At 44.8% G+C, this 19,618-nt stretch overlaps 1 protein-coding gene across 5 annotated transcripts in view; it reads right to left on the bottom strand.

Moving 5' to 3' along the window:
* Positions 1-19,618, bottom strand: part of NRG2 (neuregulin 2) — a 137,351-nt gene that overhangs the window by 78,802 nt on the left and 38,931 nt on the right. For 2 of the 5 annotated variants that reach the window (XM_083519316.1, XM_083519315.1), the window contains exon 1: positions 6,164-6,354. The exons of the other annotated variants lie outside the window; for them this stretch is intronic. In XM_083519316.1, the coding sequence (XP_083375442.1) occupies positions 6,164-6,251 (88 nt within the window). In that variant the 5' untranslated portion in view covers positions 6,252-6,354. Of the gene's footprint in view, positions 1-6,163; positions 6,355-19,618 lie in introns of those variants that run through there. 5 annotated transcript variants of the gene reach the window in all.

Here is a 19,618-nt window from a genome sequence, read left to right as displayed (position 1 = left end):
TTTAAACAAAAATACAATGACCTCAACAATATGGGAGCTAGAGCACTCTAAGTACAGGCAATTTGCTTAGATTAGCAAATGCCACTTCTAACACATTTCACTTTTTCCTTCCTTCAAAAGTATTTGAGTGATTATTATCAGCTCTTGTCTCTCTAGAAGGTTGGCTCATTTCCTTAGTAGTTGCACCCTTCAGATACCGATTTATTCATTTTTTAATTTGCCTGTGTGTGCACAGGCAGACACCCCTTTTTTGCTTGCTCAAAAAATGCACCAGTGCCTTCAACTTCCCCAAGCATGATGGTTTCCCTGGAAAATATTTAAAGGTAAATAGGTAAAGGACCCCTGGGCAGTGAAGTCCAGTCAAACTTGACTATGGGGTGCGGCGCTCATCTGGCTTCAGGCGAGGAAGCCGGCGTTTGTCAATAGACTGCTTTCCGGGTCATGTGGCCAGCAGGCCTAAACCGCTTCTGGCACAACAGGACACCGTGATGGAAGCCAGAGCACACGGAAACGCCACATAACACCACATAAGATAGATCACCACCCACAGTCTTGTTTAAACAAGGCTGTATTCTTACATTCCCACAGGCTGTGGATTTAACATACACATTCCTACAAATGTTAAATTCACACCAGAGTGAAGATGAAAAATCTGTCTGGATGAGGGTAAATAAGATATTGATCTTGCTAACAACGCCAGGCAATGTTCTTTGCTTTTGGTTCTGTTTTACTAGAGTACTCTGGATGAGGTTTAGAGGTGGACATGCTTGGGGACTAGTTTGGTGGTGACTGTTTAGAAAAGAGATTTTGCAGTCATCGTGGAAAGCTCACTTCGAAAATCAGTGTTCTGTGGCAGTGAAAATAGTTCAGATTTAGGAAGTTGTTTGAAAACGATGCAGCCATTGTCACAATGCCATTATATAATCACATGGGGAAATATTGTTGCCCAATCTCTGAGTGGTGTGAGATTCCAGGGGTTCCAGGCATTTACTCAGAGTCTGTGGCAAAGTGGATGCTGTGGTGTCTGTATGCTATATGGTTTATTTACACGTATCTACAACGTGAGCCTGTGATGGAGGGGTTCACAGCATTAAAACCCCCGAACGGTTTTTTTCTTCCACAGCCACAGCCTTGGATTCAAGCCAAAGGCAAACATCGCTCTCAGCTTTTACTCTCTTTTTCCAACTTGCTGCTTTACATCTAGGTCACCTCACTGGCCAAACTCAACTCTGCTTTTTTCACTTGAGGGAGGGGACCCAACCCAATTGCCGTCTCGCACCAGGCCCCTTAATCCCTCATCCCCTCACCAGGAAGCTAGTATGGCTAGTTCCCAGAATTAGAAGGCTTGGTGAGCTTTTAACACTTGATGGATCCAGGGTTCAGAGGGGTCTCTGCCTACTCCCCACTCCCATACTCATAACACTATGTACAGTTTTGCTCTCAAAAAGGGTATAATAGAGCTGGAAAACAATACAAAGAAGTACTAAAATGACCAAAACTCCAGAATCCCCAGTTATAATAATAGAATTGTACAGTTGGAAGGGTTAGGAAACACCTTTATTAGGGGCAGCCAAAATGTTCCAAAATGAGGCACATGAAAAGTTCTGGCAAACTTGAAAGCAACAGGCATTTGGGAGTTTATTATTCTTAAGGACCAAAAAGAGTTGGTGGAATCAATGGAGGAAAGGTCTATCAGTAACTGTTAAGTTGTGGGTGAACATATCAGACGACACAGCAATTCTTCAAACAGCTCTTCTTTATTCAGATGCCAGAACAGAACTGAACTGAGGAGCTCAGTCAGCCTGCTTCTATAGAGCTCCAGAACAACGTAACTGTTGCAACTTTCTAAAACTATCCAATCACTGAACGTCACTTTCGATCCTTCATTTGCATAACTATCTACAGTATCCCCCTGCTGGCCCAGGGTGAGAACTTCAGTACATAACAGTAACTATGGAACACCTTTGCTCCTAGGCACTAAACATCTAGCATTCAAATTAAAGCCAGCAGTTATTAGGCTACACCAGCATTTCCAAGAAATAACATGATGATGAAACAATGTATGCACCACTTAAAAAAAAAAGGAAGCTGCAGAGCAGGAGGATGTAATTTTTAAGTTTTGTTTCAGGCATAAAAAGATCAAAAGCCTGCTTTGCTCAGGGAAGAGTACACGATTGCCTGTCAGCCAGAGGGGAAAGCGGGCCCTGCTCCAAGTGACAGAATAAAAGATGGGAACTAAACATGTTACCTGTATAAACCACATTGGTTAATCTAGCAACATAACGCAAAGGCCAGAGCTGAAGGATATTCTCCCTGAAAAGGACCAGAGAGATCTTCTGCAAACAAAAGCAATAACGGAGCTTGTGGTGCCTTAAAGACGAACACATTTATGTGGCAAGTTTTCATGGACTGCATACATTTCTCTGGCGAAAATAGGGGCGTCCCTTTCCATACCGATAATTTTACTATTTATGCCTGACATATCTTACTGTGTTGCCCCAGCCACTCTGGGCAGCTTCCAGCATATATAAAAACATAATAAAACATTAAACCTTAAAAAAAGGCCTTCCCTACACAGGACAGCCTTCAGATGGCTCAGGGGTTACATAATTCCATACCTTCCAACATTTCTCCAATGAAAATTTGGAGAAATCCTAAGGAAAAGTAGGACATTCTGGGATGATATCTGGGATGATATCAGAAACTGAGATGGCTTCCCTAAATCAAGGATGTCCCTGGAAAACAGGGACACTTGGGGGGTGGGGGTGGGCCTGGAGTCCATTTCATCAGAAGTGCTATCCTAAGTTACCAGATAGATAACATACATATACATAGATACATACATATGGTTGGTGTTTGGGTGTGTGTTTAATCACTGAGATTAGAAGCAAATGAAGCGGGGGAAAAAGGGTAGTGACCATTATTTTAAAACTTAAATAAATGTAAAATTGTTGCAGTGATTCTACCCGATCCTCAGGGCTCTGCTCAGCACACCCACACCTTCTCGCCAGGCCGCTGGCCCTGTTTCACATCCTGCTGGAATGTGCCCTTGATTGGCACAAGCTTAAAATAGAGGATAGATAGATAGATAGATAGATAGATAGATAGATAGATAGATAGATAGATAGATGTATTACGGTCAGAGACCAGCTTATAAAACACACTTGGGGGTACAATCCCAGAAGGAAAGCAAACATTTAAAACAATAAAAAAATTCCTTCCAGTAGCACCTTAAAGACCAACTAAGTTAGTTCTTGGTATGAGCTTTCGTGTGCATGCACACTTCTTCGTGCATGCACACGAAAGCTCATACCAAGAACTATCTTAGTTGGTCTTTAAGGTGCTACTGGAAGGAATTTTTTTATTTTGACTATGGCAGACCAACACGGCTACCTATCTGTAATTTAAAACAATGTACAACAATAAATTTAAAATTTATAAATGCGATAAGCGTATAGTCACTTAAAACTTTAAGATAAGCTACCACAGAGAGATGACCCAGAGTCACCCATGGAACAGAGTTTGGGGATTTTCTTAATGAACTAGTTTGGGTTGCAGGGTGGTCTGTGCCTACAGATCTGAACATAGAATCTGGCAATCATCCGGGTCGTCTTATGATCTTTGCCTAACAGGAAAAGGTCATTTTTTTGTTTTTCCGGGAGGTCAGCGAGCCTCACCAGCAGGGGATCAATAGGAATAGAGAAATGTGTGTCAAATGCAATTGCTCCACCCACTTTTCCAACTGGCCCCACCCACTTTCCCCACAAGCGCTACCCTCCACTGGCATGCGGCTCCCAGAAGAAGCACCTTGTGGCCTCTTTGAATGTTCATAGAATCATAAAATCATAAGATGGTGAAGTTGAAAGTAAATGAAAAAACAGTCCTATTTAAGAGCTGGATGTTGTGACTGACATGAATAGGTCCCGGGACAGCATGGCCTAAGCAGAGATGCAGACGACAGGGCCTGGCATGTGACCAGCTAATCAGTAGCTTTCTTTAGGGGGCTGTCTGCAAGCAAGGCCTGTGAGTGGGGGGAGTTTCAGTGTCCATAGTGGACTATAGATCATTGATCATGGTTGGAGTGGCTTTAGTTGGGGGCTAGAGGTGGCAATATTCTGTGAATATCTGATCAGGGATGCTTGGCGTTTTGTGCCTATTGCACTCCTGTATATGCATCCTTCAAACTCTCCTCTCCTCCAGGTGTTCACTCTTTGGCAAGGAAAAGAAATATTTTCATGCTGGGGAGAGGGAAATAAATGCAGATAATCTGTTTTTTACCAAATGATCCACATGCAAAGGGACTTTGATCAAACAACAGCACACTCCAGGGGACTGAGAATTCTAAAAATGCAAAACAAGGTAGTTCTCCTTAAAAGAAGAAGAAGAAGAAGGCGCTCCCCACCTTTAAAATATCTAGTTTACTCAGAGTTAGATGTTTCGTTGTCTCTTCCTTCTAATCACGCTCTTGATGCCTGCAGAGAACAAGGAAGGCACAGCTCCTTTGGAGACAAGGAATGCCAAGCTGCCCTTCATCTAATCCAGTCACCTCTGCAGCTGATAAATGTCTGCTCCCTGCCTCCACTTTAGGCATTAGCACAGCTGCTGATCCTCTTTTTTAAAAATAAAAACCACCTCCCTTTGCTAAAGGGCATTTAGATTATTCATAATATTCTCACTCCCAGAATTCTGAAGTGCATGACACAAAATCTAGTGCTCTGGAAGTTTGATGTTTTATGAACACCATGTGGGGGCGGGAGGCTGAGAACTGGAAGGAGGTTTCACATATTTCACACTCACAGCTGCTGTGGTGTGTCTATTATTCTCCTACAGCACATGCCATTTGGCTACTATTACTGCCCTTACACTTCTCCAGCCTCAGTGAAACAAGAGCAGGAACGTGGACGTGAGCAACCATCTAAAGGCATCTATGCACTGGGGAGAACTGCATAGGGAGTTAAAGCAAAAGGGCTCATACAGAGTCTCACTAAGACATGATCTGATGAGAGCTTAGAAATATAAAACATCCAACTTCATACAGAGGTGGATTTGGGGAGCGCAACCAGTTTAGTCACACTGAGCCTGGAGCCTGGGGGGGGGGATACAGGGGGTGCCACAACCAGTACTTTACTTCTAGAAAAAAGGGGGTTCATCGCACAAGGTGCTGTTGAAATTTGAGACCCCAAGGAGCATGACTGCTTCATGGCCCCAGCTCAGTCATGAAGCCTACTCAGTAATCCCGGGACAGTTACTCTCTCTCAGCCAAGCCCACCATAGAGATGTTGTGATACAATAGGGAGGACCATGTGTGCTTGCAAATGCAACTATTTGTAAGAATGGAAAGTTAAAAATATAGCAACAACGGAGATTAATAAACTATTTCACCATTCCAATATAATATTGTTGTTTTCTGTGTGTGTAGACAGATGATTAGATTGATAGATGAGCAGACAGATACATTGCTTCAAGAAATCATCCCTCAAGTGTGTGGCGAGAGATGGAGAGAGGCTTGTTGCTGCATCTTTACTAATTTAAATTTTCCTTCTAAATAAACTGGCATTGTTGAACCATACAACCTGTTGCTCTGCTTTTTTGTGGCAAAAAAGGAAGCATTAAAACTGCACAACTGTTCTCTCTGCATCACTGGAAACGTTCAGTGAACGCACAACTTCTTGCCGCTTTAGCCCACTAATTGACAGTCAACATCTGATAGCAGCACCAGTAAATTACCAGATCAGAACAATCTGGAGTTATAATGATTACACCAAAGCATTTAGAATTATAGTAAGCACATCATTTGTGAAAACAATTGCATTGACAACAGTAGTTACTTGGGTCATGTTTGGTCTGTTACTGCGTCTGTCTCTCAAAAACACTCTCTTTTTCTTTGGCTGCTACACCAGGGAATTTCTGGATGTTACACAAGAAAAAGCCTATTTGCATGAAACGTTCTAATCAGCACATCAGCACTTTATGAGTCGTGACCATGGATATTTCCAGAAAACACCCTGCCTTGATTCCTGCTGAGATTAGTTTTTTGTTGCTATTTTTAAATAGTTCAGGAATGTATTTCTGAAGGAGACAGAAACCGTATCTTGGTACATTTGCATTAGCTCAGAAGCTCTCTTGTTCAGATGCAGTAAAATGTGCTAAAAATGGAAAGTACCTTCTGTGGGGCCTGCTTCTTTTTCCTCTGTCCCCCCTTCTTTGTTCTTTCTGCCCCTTCCTCTGCCCTTTCTCTTCTTCTCAGACATCCTGCACAGGCAGTATATTTACAGTCCCAAGGAAAAGGCAATTCCTGCCAGATGCAAATGCCCCAGCAGTGCTGCTTCAAGGTTTTTCTCACCAGCTGAAACTTCCTACTGTTCTTATACTGTTTTCTCACACAGGCAACACCCACTTCTGGGTGGAGAAGTGCGGTTTTTAACTATTTCCATTCATATCCCCCAGCTGTCTGCCAGAAGTGCCAGGGACCGCAGGCAGGCAGGCAGGCAGGGCTGGGTGTGAAGGAATTGAAAAGGAACGAAGGTCTGCAGAGAGAAGAACTGACAATGGAGTAATGAAGCAAGCCTAAGTGGCCGCAGGATCCCATGGGGATGGGGCCTGGGCTCTGTGGCCTGGGAGGCCTGGGAAATGCACAAACCCAGATGCATGGAGAAATTAGGTGGCCAGCACTGTCGGAACTCTTCCTGTGTCGTGAGCGGCTCACTTTAAATACTGCAGGTGTGATAGGGGAAGCGGCGAGAACTCAAGGCTCCCCTCTATGCTCTGCTCCTTCTATGGCCTGTGTGCCACAGGATGATATACACAAGACCCACAGGTGATATAGGAAGTGCACTGAAGCAATTACATTTCTGAATGGCCTCTCCCAAAATGGGGGCCCTCGGTGCAGGAAGACCTGTCCCACAGCAGCCTTTCCTTTTAACGCATTCTTGGTTCTTCTCCCAGGCATTTTCCCTCAAGTGATCAACTTTTCTCTGCGTAATCTAAGAGTGTCTCATTTACTGGCCCCTAAAATAAAGAGGCCACTTACACATAGTGAAAAAGTACACAGATTTGGAGGTGCAAATGTGTATGTATAGGTATAATTTATTATAATTAATTAAGATTCTGAATACAGTAATTTCAATGCATACATGTCACTGTAGTGGGAAGGCTATGGCAAAGTGGCCTTTGCCCCTTCTCAGTCCTCTGGAGAGGGGCTAACTGTGGAAAGGAACCTTCGAGCCCAGCCCAGGCTTCTTTCGCTTCAAACCAGACCTGGAGCAGGCAGCCCTACAAACAGGGGTCTTTTTCTCTGACAGCCTTTCAAGTAGCGCATATGGTCTCCCTAGCCCAAAGCAAACCAGGAAATGGTGCCAAACTGGAAAAAGAAAATGGCACTATTTCACAGCCACTCTCCACAGCACCAGATGCAAAACTTTGCCCCTCCTTATCGATACTGTACTAAGGGTTGCCTTGCAGAAAATACAGGCACTTGATATTCCAGTTTGTCATTTATAATTAAAATAATTTGAAAAAGGCAAAATGAATGAAACAGATACCCAAAAAATAATAATTTAAAAACAGCGCTGAAAAGGCAAACTATCCAGCTGACCTGAATGCCCCAAAGAAGGGATGTGTTTTGCACCCCACCTGGAAGGTCTGTAGTGATGGGAAATTGTGAAGCTCTGTGGGCCCTTCACCCCACAGCCTGGGGAAGTTGACTCAAAGGCAGTGTACCCCTTACCAGCTTAAAATGCAGGAAAGTCATTCACCCCACCCTGCTCTGCGTCTCAAATCACATTTGCACATTGCTGTACACGCCAATACAGCCGGATGTGTTTCTGAGTTGCCCACAGTCTGTCCATACCAGAGAGGGGGCATGGATGTCTTCCTATGGCTTACGTTTTCAAATCAGATCAAAACTGGTTGGAGGAAATTGGCATCAAAACAGAGTATTTCTTAAGAAACTACATTGCAGGATTGCGACTCACCTGTGGTGGGAGTGCACTGGGTGCAGAGTAAACAGGACCATGTGCACAGCCCCAAAGCCTGCATCTCACTGAGTAAAGCTGGCATTCAAAGCAGGGCCTGGGGAAGGAGGGATTGACAGGGGAACAATCTAGAGGCATCACCCAGAGATAGGTGAGCATCAGCACCTTGAATCAAATCCGATTTGTATGCAGTAAGTGCTGTTGGAACACAACCAGCTGAATGTGTTTGTGATGGCTCTCATCCATAAGGTGTGCAGCAGCATTTGCACGAAGGGAAGCTTCAAGGACAGCCGGCTGTAGAGTGCATTATAATAATCAAGCCTGGAGGTTATGAAAGCATGCGGTGGCATTGTAAGGTCCTCTGTGTTCAGGAAGGGGCAGGTCCTGCACAGCAAGTGAAACTGACAGAAAGCTCCCAGTGCAGCAACATGATTGTAAAAAACAAAACAAAACAAAAAACCCAGGGCTGGGTCAAAACTAATTCCCAGACTCCAAACGTTATAATTATGCGCTTTGTGGAGCATTTTGGGGGCAGCTCCTGCTAAGTCATGTCCCTGCCAGCAGAGCTCATGCTCTTACTGGCTGACGGGGCTGGCTAAGTACATTGCTCACCCTCCCCTCCAAAGAAGGAAGCTTCCCAAACTCACCATACTTCGTAAGCAAGGTCAACCAACACAGCTTTCCCTGCCTCAGGGCAAACTGGGGGGAGACATTTTGGAACAGTCCTTGAGGTGGGAGAAGAGGGCACCATCAAATGATCCCCTCAATTACCCTAGTCCTCCTCCTGTTCCAAGCCACCACTAGAGCAGCGACAGAGCTGTTGCCTTGATCTTCTACAAAACCCACTAACGAGTTCTGGAAACCATGTGGATCTATCCATCTCCAGGGATGGGTGGTCCATCGCGGAGGAGAGTGGTGAACTGTATACATTTCCTGCGTTACAATATTATCAACATTTTGATCTTACTAGTTCCCCGAAGTATTAAATATGGAGCGACACTGCTGTATCTGGCTAGTGGATCTCCAGGTGGGGGTAGGGTGTTCAATTTAGGGGTGTGCACATAGGTAATTTCCTGCAGATATATTAAGCTGCACATAGTGTTAAGCATTAGAAGACATTCTAGAAAACATTGACCTCCCATCCATCCATCCACCACCCATCACACCTCTCCACATGTCCCATACACCCTTAATGACCTGCAGTGGCTTCTGATGCTGACAGCTGCCACCACTGCTCTAAGAGGGCCTTCTGCCTGGGACTGGGCTGCTGCTGCTGTCAATGCTGCCCTGAGCAGCCCCACCAACTTGAAGCTTCCACCTCCACCACCACTACCAGCCAGTCCTTTGGGTCCAGTAACATGTCCCAAAGCAAGGCTGCCCTCAGCTAGTAATGACCTCACCTGGCAGGCAGGTTCCTTTGGGAGAAAGTCATCCTTAAGGTACCTGGTGCCCAAACCATATGAATTTGCCTTCTGCTACAAAATCCGTCAGCACATGTCAGTGTAAATTCTGGCTAGACATGATAGCTAGTAATTGTTGGAATAGGGCCCCTTTGCCAAAACCACTGCGCCTATTTAAAAAAACCCAAACCTGCCCTGTCTATGTGGGTTTTCTCCTTGGATTAATAAGGCAAGTATAAGCATTCTGAACCTGCCGTAGTAAATGCACTGTACACTATCTTTCCTCAACATCAACTGAAATTAGTATCGCCTATTCTATACTTTTGCTTATAACCAAGTAGAAGCTTTCCTTCCAGGCATCTGACTCAGTATCCATGGCAATATTTGCTGATGGTGTGAATAATGCTCAACCAGCCCATCCCTCCCTGACCCCCCTCCGGGTTAAGCAGCAAATTAACTTAATTCATTGTTAGAACTGGAATTTCAAAAGATTGATCTTTCACCAAGATAGGGTTGTGACACCTTTCTACTTCAAAGAACCTTTCCCCCTCGACAAAGGGTGGGTTTCCTCAACATATTCTGTTAGTCAGGTTTGTCTCCTCTCACCTTATGTATCCAAGCTGCACCTTTGCCAGGTGAGATAAAGTATGCCTCTACTGTATGTGCTTTTCTGAGTTCTGAAAAAGCCTGAATAGCTCCTGACCACCTTTCCATCGACTTCCAGGTCTGTATTAGGGGAGTAGGAATTCTAAAATTCTAGGTAGGAATTTAGTGTCTGTTGCTGATCACTTGAGACTCTGCAGTGCTAGGAGATGTGAACAAGCTTTCAGCTGTTGCAGTGGACTCTTAGCCACTCCTGCCTCTCACACAGTTTGCCTTGGCAAGGATAATCTTCTGAAGGGATGCCATCTCAAGCCCACAGTGGGCCTTGTTGAGCCCTCCTGCGGCTGCAATGGGCCCTGTCAGGTGGGAGCAGATACCTGAAGGATGCTGTAAACCACCCTGTGATGCTCAGATGAAGGGCAGTAAAGAAATTTAATAAATAAATAAACAATACCTGAGTCTCAAACTATGCAGGGCTTTGAAGGCGAACACCAGCAATTTAAAATTTTCTCAGAAATGGCACAGCAGCCAACATAGCTGTTGAAGAACTAGTATAATATATTCCTGTTGATCAGTCCCACTTAATCACAGCTGAATTTGGGGTGAAACTGCAGTTTCCTGGCAATTTTAGAGGCAGTCCCACATACAATGCACCGCAGTTGTCCAATCTGGACCTTCACAGCATGGATACCTACGAGAAGGCTACCTATCCGGAAGAGGTTTGCAGGTGACACATCAGTCTCAGCAAGTGAAAGGTACACCATGCCACAGATGCTGCTTCTCTCCTACTGCAGCCTCTAGCCAAAATGGTTTTGTACATTTGCATGTGGCTGCATGCTGTATCTTGAAAATGCAAAAACAGTCTCCCAGTAGCTTACATATGTTGGAGTAAAGTAAATGCATTTCTTTCATCTGAGTTTGTAGTTCATGCATGAATTAATTTAAACCGCAAGAGGACACTGCTTATCTAGCAATCTAGCCAGCACTTGCTTGTAGTCTTTGCTTTGTCTAACTTAACTCCACCCCTAAAAGCGGAGCCATTTTTTCAGTGTTCTTTCCAGACAAGATACTGGCAATATCTTTCTCTCATCTCCACTCATTCTATAAACAGTTCCTGCATGAATAAAGCCTTTGAACTCCAGAAACTTATTCTTTCAATCTAATTCACCCAAGCTGCAATATGTATACAACACACACGTGCATTCTACTGTGCAGGTTATACACATTTACAGCATCCCTGACTCCCTTTGCATTTTAATGCAAATCTGGTGAAGAATTTGTTCACCAGTATCATGAGTCATGTAATAATAATAACTGTATTATTTATACCCTGCCTATCTGGCTGGGTTTCCCCAGCCACTCTGGGCAGCTTATAGCATATTAAAAAAACATAATAAAAACACCAAGCATTATTGACCTCTGTTATGTACTAAGCTTGGATCCTAGAACAATAGGCAAGTAGGATCGTAGAATGCAACAGCTGATTGGCCTGCAGGAAAAGACCAATCAGGCTCCAAGAGGGAAGCAGAATCAGCCAACCAGACAGGACTCATTGTGTAAATAATGTATATAAAAGCCTGAGGTTGGGGGAGGGGGGCAATTCATTCACTGTTTTACAAGCTGCAATAAAGAGCATGAAATCACTACAGGACTCCGAGAATATTTTAACCTCCCAATGAAGGCCTGCCTTCAGATGTCTTCTAAAAGTCTGGGAGCCAGTGAGGATCCTTTAGGATCGATGTTATATGGTCCCAGTGGCCACTCCCAGTCACCAGTCTAGCTACCACATTCTGAATTAGCTGTAGTTTCTGAGTCACCTTCAAAGGTAGCCCCACGCAGATGACATTGCAGTAGTCCAAGCGGGAGATAACCAGAGCATGCACCATTCTGGTGACAGGCAGGTAGGGTCTCAGCCACATAGCAGATGGAGTTGGTAGACAGCTGCCCTGGACACAGAATTGACCTGCGCCTCCATGGACAGCTGTGGGTCCAAAATGACTCCCAGGCTGTGCACCTGGTCCTTCAGGGGCACAGTTACCCCATTTAGAACCAGGGAGTCCTCCACACCCACCTGTCCCCCCAAAACAGTACTTCTGTCTAGTCAGGATTTGACCTCAATCTGTTAGTCTCCATCCATCCTCCAAACACTCACACAGGACCTTCACTGCCCTCATTGGTTCTGATTTGAAGGAGATGTAGAACTGGGAATTATCCGCATACTGTTGAACGCTCAGCCCAAACCCCCTGATGATCTCTCCCAGTGGCTTCATGTAGATGTTGAAAAGCATTGGGGAAAGGACGGAACCCTGAGGCACCCCACAGGTGAGAGCCCAGGGGTCTGAACACTCATCCCCCACACCACTTTCTGGGCACAGCCCAGGATGAAGGAACGGAGTCACTGCATAACAGTGCCCCCAGCTCCCAGCCCCTCTAGATGGTCCAGAAGGATGTCATGGTCAATGGTATCAAAGGCCAGTGAGAGATCCAGCAGAACTAGGAAACAACTCTCACCTCTGTTCCTAGCCCACCAGAGATCATCCACCAGCGCGACCAAGGCACTCTCAGTCCATGATGAGGCCTGGATCCCGAATGGAAAGGATCCAAATGGTCTGCATTGTCCAGGTGTGCCTGAAGTTGTTTAGCAACCACCCGCTCAATCATCTTGTCCAAGAATGGAAGATTTGGGACTGGGCAATAGCTGGCCATATTGGCCGGGTCCAAAGATGGGTTTTTTTAAGAAGCAGTTTAATAACCACTTCTTTAAGTGGGTCTGGGAAGACTCCCGCACAGAGAGAAACATTCACCACCCTGCAGAGCCCATTGCCCAGCCTTTCCTAGCTCCCTTTTATGAGCCAGGATGGGTAAGGATCAAGGAGACAAGTGGTCGGTTTCACTCGTCCAATCAGCCTGTCCACATCCTCGGAGGTAACAGATTGGAATTGATCCCGTGCAACTTGACCAGACAGGACTCTAGCACTCTTCCACCCCAGCCTTGCTTCCAAAGTGGAGTCTTTCTGAATCTGAGTGACTTTATCTGCAAAAAACTTTTACAGCCATGCGCCATGAGACCATGTTATTTTACATAAATTTGACTCTGTTGCTTTCTCTTGTACATACTGGAAAGGCTAAGGACTATTGCCCATGTGCCCCTTGGGATCTTTCAAGTAGTTTCATTATTTAGCACCAACACCTAATTAATGATCCTGTACCATTCAATTACATGCAGTTCATTCATAACAAAACTCTCACTGCTGGGGAATCAGACAAGTTGCAGCTTGCAAAACTCTTGGTTGCTTTGTCTCCTATTCAGTGCAGACTAAAATCAGTAACAGGGTGCTGCAGATATCAATGAAATTCCAGTCTTGAAGTGAAAGTCACAGATTATAAATTGCAGATAGGCATCTCAAAGTAGGTCTGTGAAGATTATCAATGGCATAGAAAGAAATAGGAGTGACTCAAGTGTGCAAGCTGCACAGTTGCACAGTTAAGCAAACTGTGAGTGTAATAAGGAACAATGGTTCGGATCTGTGCAGCTGTTTTCAATCATTGGGATCCACTTTGCAAAAAACTGCATACACATTTTTACAGATAAAGGTCCCAAGCGTGCAGGAAGATGAGAACAGCTCTAGTGCCAGCATTTGATTTAGGATTTTGTGCTCAAACTTCACCATCCATTTGCATTGAAACTTGAATAAAATAGGGGGGCAGGTAAGCCCTGCCCCGCCTAATTGATCATGAGATGCAGCACATGCAATTTGAGTGGCAATGCCCAACAACCTTGGGGGGGGCAGCCCTCTCAAATATTTCATTGGGGGGCTGAACCTCAGGACCTAGGAGTTGGCTCCTATGCATAGAACCTTTACTATTTTAGCAGTTAGTTTTTCTTTTTGCACTGCTGTTTGTATTTGCCATCCCTCTTTATTTGAGTGTGAATCTGTCAGAAAGAGGTGCTTTCTTAAGTTCGGTCTCCTCTGCCTTCTCTGTATCTCTGTCTTCACTATGGATGCTCCACATAATGGACAGTTGGCAGGGCTTAGAGTAGAAGTACAGGGCAGACTTTAGCAGCAGCAGCAGCAGGAAAACAAAGGTGATTCTCATCGCTTGTTGCCTAATTTCCTCATGCAAATTCTTCTGCATGTTCCTACATGAGAACTGGCCTTTGCAAACCTAGTGGTTATGTGACCAAATGCTCCTTGGAGCTATTTATGTGTGGGTGGCAGAGGAACGTAACAGGCAGGCCCTTTTACACCTTAATTGTGCTTCACTTGGACCTGAAAGTGCTTTTAGGGCTCTGTTTTCCCTTTCTAAATACCATGCCGTTTGGGCAGGATGTGTCAAGCATGTTTTAAGGCAGGGCTAAGTCACCTCGCACAGGGCCCTGCAGAAATTTAGACTGGTGTGATGCGAGTTTGAGAACAGGGATTCAAACAGACTTCAATCTATCAAAGCTCTCAATTTCCCCATCAGGCTTTGATTACTTTATTTCATCCTATTGACAGAAGGCCCTTACGGCTGTAAGAACACATCCTCCCTGCCCTGTTGTGGTCCCAGCACCTTCACTGTAGGTCTTGGAGAAATAAGGTAGCCTGCAAACGAATCTATAAGGCATGGAAGACTTGTATTGGTGCTAGTGATCATGATTCTGTTAGCACACACAAAACAGAATGAGTTTTCATTCTTGCATTTATATGCAGATTTTCAAAAGTTGCAGGATGCCTAACAGGTTCTGTGTTCTCCACAGGCGCCAGGTGCCACCCAACCTGGGGGGGGGCAGCATGCATGTGTGTGCTCTCACATGGCTGGAGGACGCCATGAGGCCCACCACAGCTGTGGGGAGGCTAGACAGGGCCCATCATGACCATGGGAAAGCCCAGTGGGGACTGCCATTGCCACAGGTTGGCCCAATGGGGCAGTGGGAAGGCCTGCCACAGGCTGCAGGATATTAGGGGTCCTTGCCCCACCCTTGAAAAAATGGGGGGGGTTGGCCCCTCAGCTGCCCCCCCCCGATGGTGCACCTAGTGTTATCTTAGTGCTTAGTCATGCTTGTAGGTTTTCATCAACAGCCATACCACCAGTTTGAATGCAGGATGCTAGAAGATAACAGGAGTGCCAGGTGCTGTTGAAACCATTATTTTCTACAGAGATGCCAAATTTTGGATCTGCTTAGAATACTCTTGAAAGCTCATGTTATGAAACCACAGAAGCCACTATTGATTTCAAATCCAATCTAGAGCTATACAAAGCATCATCCAGTTGAAACTGCATGCATGAGTTTCAGTTGATGTTTATTTTTAAGGACCTAAAAATTCAAGAGGTGTGTACTTTCCTCTTCTAGACAGTTTCACTCCCCACTCCCACTCCAGAGGGATCAGGTTTGCAGCATGTGAGTTCACCTGAACTCAACTGTGCTCTTGCACCTGCTACAGTGTGGCAACCGGTGTCGTGACTCAGACATCTAGCAATGACTTCAACACCAACCTGGAGAGCAGGAGGACAGTGGAACCAAGAGCAAATAGCACAGATCTGGACCAGGTCACCACTGAAACTGGGTACAACCACCACAGTCCTCCTGCGCTCAAGACCTCCAGATCAATACCCCCAGTGACTGCACTTCCTGAGCTGGACCTCACCAATGGGGCAGGATCCTCACCCTCAAATGACCTTCAGTCAAGCAGTTTAGCTTAAACAGTTGTTTAGCAGAGTTCACTTTTACTTGGCACACACAAACATATACTACTACGGTATATACTATACACACTTGTTGTGAGTAAGCATCTCTCTCTGATCCCAGAGAAGGTTCTTTGCTTCAAAGTTCTTCCTGTTCCAAAGGCCACACGAGGCATATACAGCCTTTCTTCTAGCTTCTAGTTTTACTTTTAGCATTGAGAACTGACAACTCTAAGGGTGCTGCAAATGCCAAACAACCGTGGAGACAGCAGTGGAGATTCCTTGACATGAACATGCCTGGCACGATACCTTGGGCTGCAGTCTTCTATGCAAATGTATGAACATATTTTCATTACTGAGTTTTTATAAAGCAGCACTCCCCACCCTGGCAGCCCCCAGATGTTGTGGGCTACAGCCTCCATCAACTCCCCCTAGTATAGCTATGGTAGCTTTGGCTGGTAGGAGCTCCAGTCAAAAGGATCCAGGGAGTTGGGGAAAGCTGTCATAAAATTACTGGTGTGACGAACATGAAACATTCTGGACACTAAAATAGCAATGTATGAGCATGATTAGCATCACCACTAGGATGAAACATGTGGTCTTTATCAAGCATTCTTTGCTGGTGGCTGTTTTAGTATGCAGTTACTGGGATTCAAATCAGATCTTCTGCCAGGTTTTGATCGCCTTGCTCTTACACAGTTAATTACTTGGTGGAACCTAGACATGACTTCTTTTTCAAATTTCCATTTATTTTTAGGCCTTGTTGTCAGCAGGGACAGTGCTGAATTTAGATCTTGGGGACCATGCGTGTAGCCAGGATTTATCGGGGGGGGGGCAGAACACCCACCTGTCATCATCCTCTGTCTGGTTCTGTCTAGCAGATTCAGAATGAAATGTCTCAACAACAGTTGTTTTAGATTATTTTCTTTTGACCCCAAGGGCTCAGAAAAATCTGTCAAAACATTTCAAATATTCTGATTATTTCTACTTATAGTTAAGTATTTTAATTTATTTACTTGATTTAGGGGGGCAGCTGCCCCTGCCGCCACCCCCCTCCCCGGCTACACCCATGTTGAGGACCTGAGTTCGTATGTACAAAGAGAACTGCCTTATATCGAGTCAAACAATTATTTCGTCTAGCTGGGTATTGTCTGTACTGTCCAGCAGCAGCTATCCAGCATTTCCCCTCTACCCTGATATCTGAGACCATTTTAGCTAGAGACGCTAGGGACCTGGCCATGTCATAGAGTCAGAACTGTAGAGTTGCCATTCCCCCGAATTTCAAAAACATAGGACTTATAGGTGATAACTGGTTACTCATCTACACAAGGAGAGATTCCAATGTCCCATCCATTGTTGTGAAGATAAATATTAATATCCCCTTTTAAAAGGCTAGGTTACAAATACAGTATTAAAAAGTGATTCCTTGTCTATGTGCTGCACCCAAATTACATTTGCTTTAAAGAGCACAATTGTACTGATGAGGCAGGACACTGAGGTGCTGTGTATCTTTCAGAAAAATAATCCCAGATTAATTTTATGTAAGCCTGGAGGTCCCTGTAAGTACCCTTTGCAATGCAGATGTACCCATCCATATTCTATATACATACACACCCACACAACACAAACTTCCTGCCTCCTTGCGTAGAAAATAAGCCTCTATGTTTATTGACTCAGAGTGGGATTTTCTCATGAAACTGCAGGAGAAACAACAAAAAAATTCCTCTTTCAAAATATGGGTCATGCCTAAACTTGCTGCTGTGCAACCCATTTTTACAAAAGAAGAAGGGAGTTGTTAACCAAGACCTGTCAGCCGCTGAAAGCACAAGTCCTGCTACTCCAATGAGCTGCAGACACAAAGCAGCTGTTTGGCAACGCCAGCCAGCTTACTTTGAAAGAACCCAGCCCACCGTGGACATCTTCACCCAGCATCATCCAGAGCAAAACATGGGGGGGGGGCATGGAAAAGGATGTTTATAATACTCCTGACATGAAGGCATGTACGGCTACGCAAGCATACGGGTGCCATCCGTGAGTGATCCCTTCCCAGAACGAGTCCCGAGCCTCAGATCTGAGCCAAGTTCCAGCACCTCACCCCACCCCTTTACTTGGTTCTTTTCCAAGAAGAGTAGCTTGATCTGGGGCTTTTCAACCTTCCTTGGGCTATTCCTCCCCAGGTCAGGGAAGCATCTGCCTGGGTCTGCCCTGACTCAAGCAAGATATATGGCTCTTGGAGCAAGGCTGAGTCTTGTCCTTGGCACAAGGACAGGTAGGTCAAAATGGGGCACAGGAGTGGGTGGGGGAAGAATATAGAAGTTTCTAGGAGGAAGAACAGGGGAGCAAATGTTTACACACACACACAAACAAAGAGAAAAAGCTGCGATTGGCATAAGTTGTTAAATAACTTCTTTGATGGTGGCGGAAGGACTCAGCCAGTCATAACACATTGAGTGAAATTGTTTCTGGCAATGTTTAATACTTTTCAAGAAAAAGGGATCATGGACTCTGTGCCCTCCCCACATGCCCCATAGTCAACAAGTCTTGTCAATGCCAGCACTTAACTTATCCAAGTAGGAAAGAAGAGGACAAGCTAAAGGCGTCTTTCAGCTCATCTCCCTTGTGGCTTCATGGCTAGAATGGCTGAGCTGTGGACAGGGAGATTTGGGGTCAGAAACTAGGACTGTGGTGTATTTTGGTACATGTTTTGTACTTCCATTCCTTACAACAGTTCATTACAAAATAATCTTTGGAAAAATGTATTCTGAGGCTGGGGAAACAATCAATTATAGATAGCAGTTTTCTTGCCACTAATGGCATATTAGGAAGGAAGGAAGGAAGGCAAGAGAAGTGAGTTGTAGCATCTGTGATCATCACACTGGAGTCCAGTACCCCTTCTCTAAAGCAGTATCATAGCACTTTGAATAGCCTTGGCTTCCCTCTAAGAATCCTGGGAGCTGTGGTTTGTTAAGGGTTCTGAGAGTTGTTAGGAGACCCCTACTGCCCTCACAGAGCTCTTTCCAGAGAACTCTGGAAAATGTATGGTTTGATACGGAAGATTATGACTGCAGTCCAGGGGGGATTTCTGAAAGGCGGTGCATTGTCATGGATCATTGACAAATCAATCAAAAAATTGCATGTGGTGTGTGTGTGTGTGTTTTTTAAAAAAAGCTCAGCAACGTTCAGCGTGCCCTGGTTTTTAATTTTTGAAATATGGCAGCCCTACTGCAGATGGACCTAGCTCACAGTCGCAACAGAGTCTTTCGAACAACACGGCAACAAGAGGAAAGGCTGTATATGCCTTGTGCAGTACCTTGGGCCCCAGCCCACAAAAAACAGCAAAACAGGCTCCTAAAGAACAATTTATCGCTAAATGCGGATGAAAAAGGAAAAGCCCTGGATAAATAATAAAGTATGTGACACAAGCAAATTTTAAAAAAACACTTGGTCCCATCTCTGAGGAGAGAGTTCCAGAAGCAAAACACCATTTAATGCTATGTAATTAAACAGCACATAATGCTATGCCTAAATACATATGCTCCATAACTGTGAAGGCCTGACAGCTAAGTAACATCAACTTTATTACGGAGCATGACAACTCACGGTGGTACCAATTTGAGTGTCAAAATATTCTTCAAGCCTTTCAATCATTGCAGAGTGTCCCTCCACACAAGAGCTCAGATGTTGGCTACCCAAATCTAAGCTGTGTACACCTGTGTACACCTTTAAAGCGCATTCAAAGCACATTTTTTGCATTGAAGAATTCTGGTCACTGCTGTTTGTTAAGGGTTGACGGGCATTGTAACTCTGCGAGGGGTAAACTGCAGTGCCCAGGATTGTTTAACTGTGGAACTGGCACTGCTAAAAGTGCTACACAATCCTACATATTTGTAATAAATGGATCTTTTAGTCTGGTAGCCCATACACATAGGAACTGACATCAGGAAGGTGCCTTTGCTGTTCTGTTTCTGCTGCCTG

This window comes from Podarcis liolepis (assembly GCF_965112155.1).
Source record: "Podarcis liolepis genome assembly, chromosome: 8".
In the NCBI taxonomy this organism is placed as follows: domain Eukaryota; kingdom Metazoa; phylum Chordata; class Lepidosauria; order Squamata; family Lacertidae; genus Podarcis; species Podarcis liolepis.
This window is presented reverse-complemented; position numbering and strand designations above follow the sequence as displayed.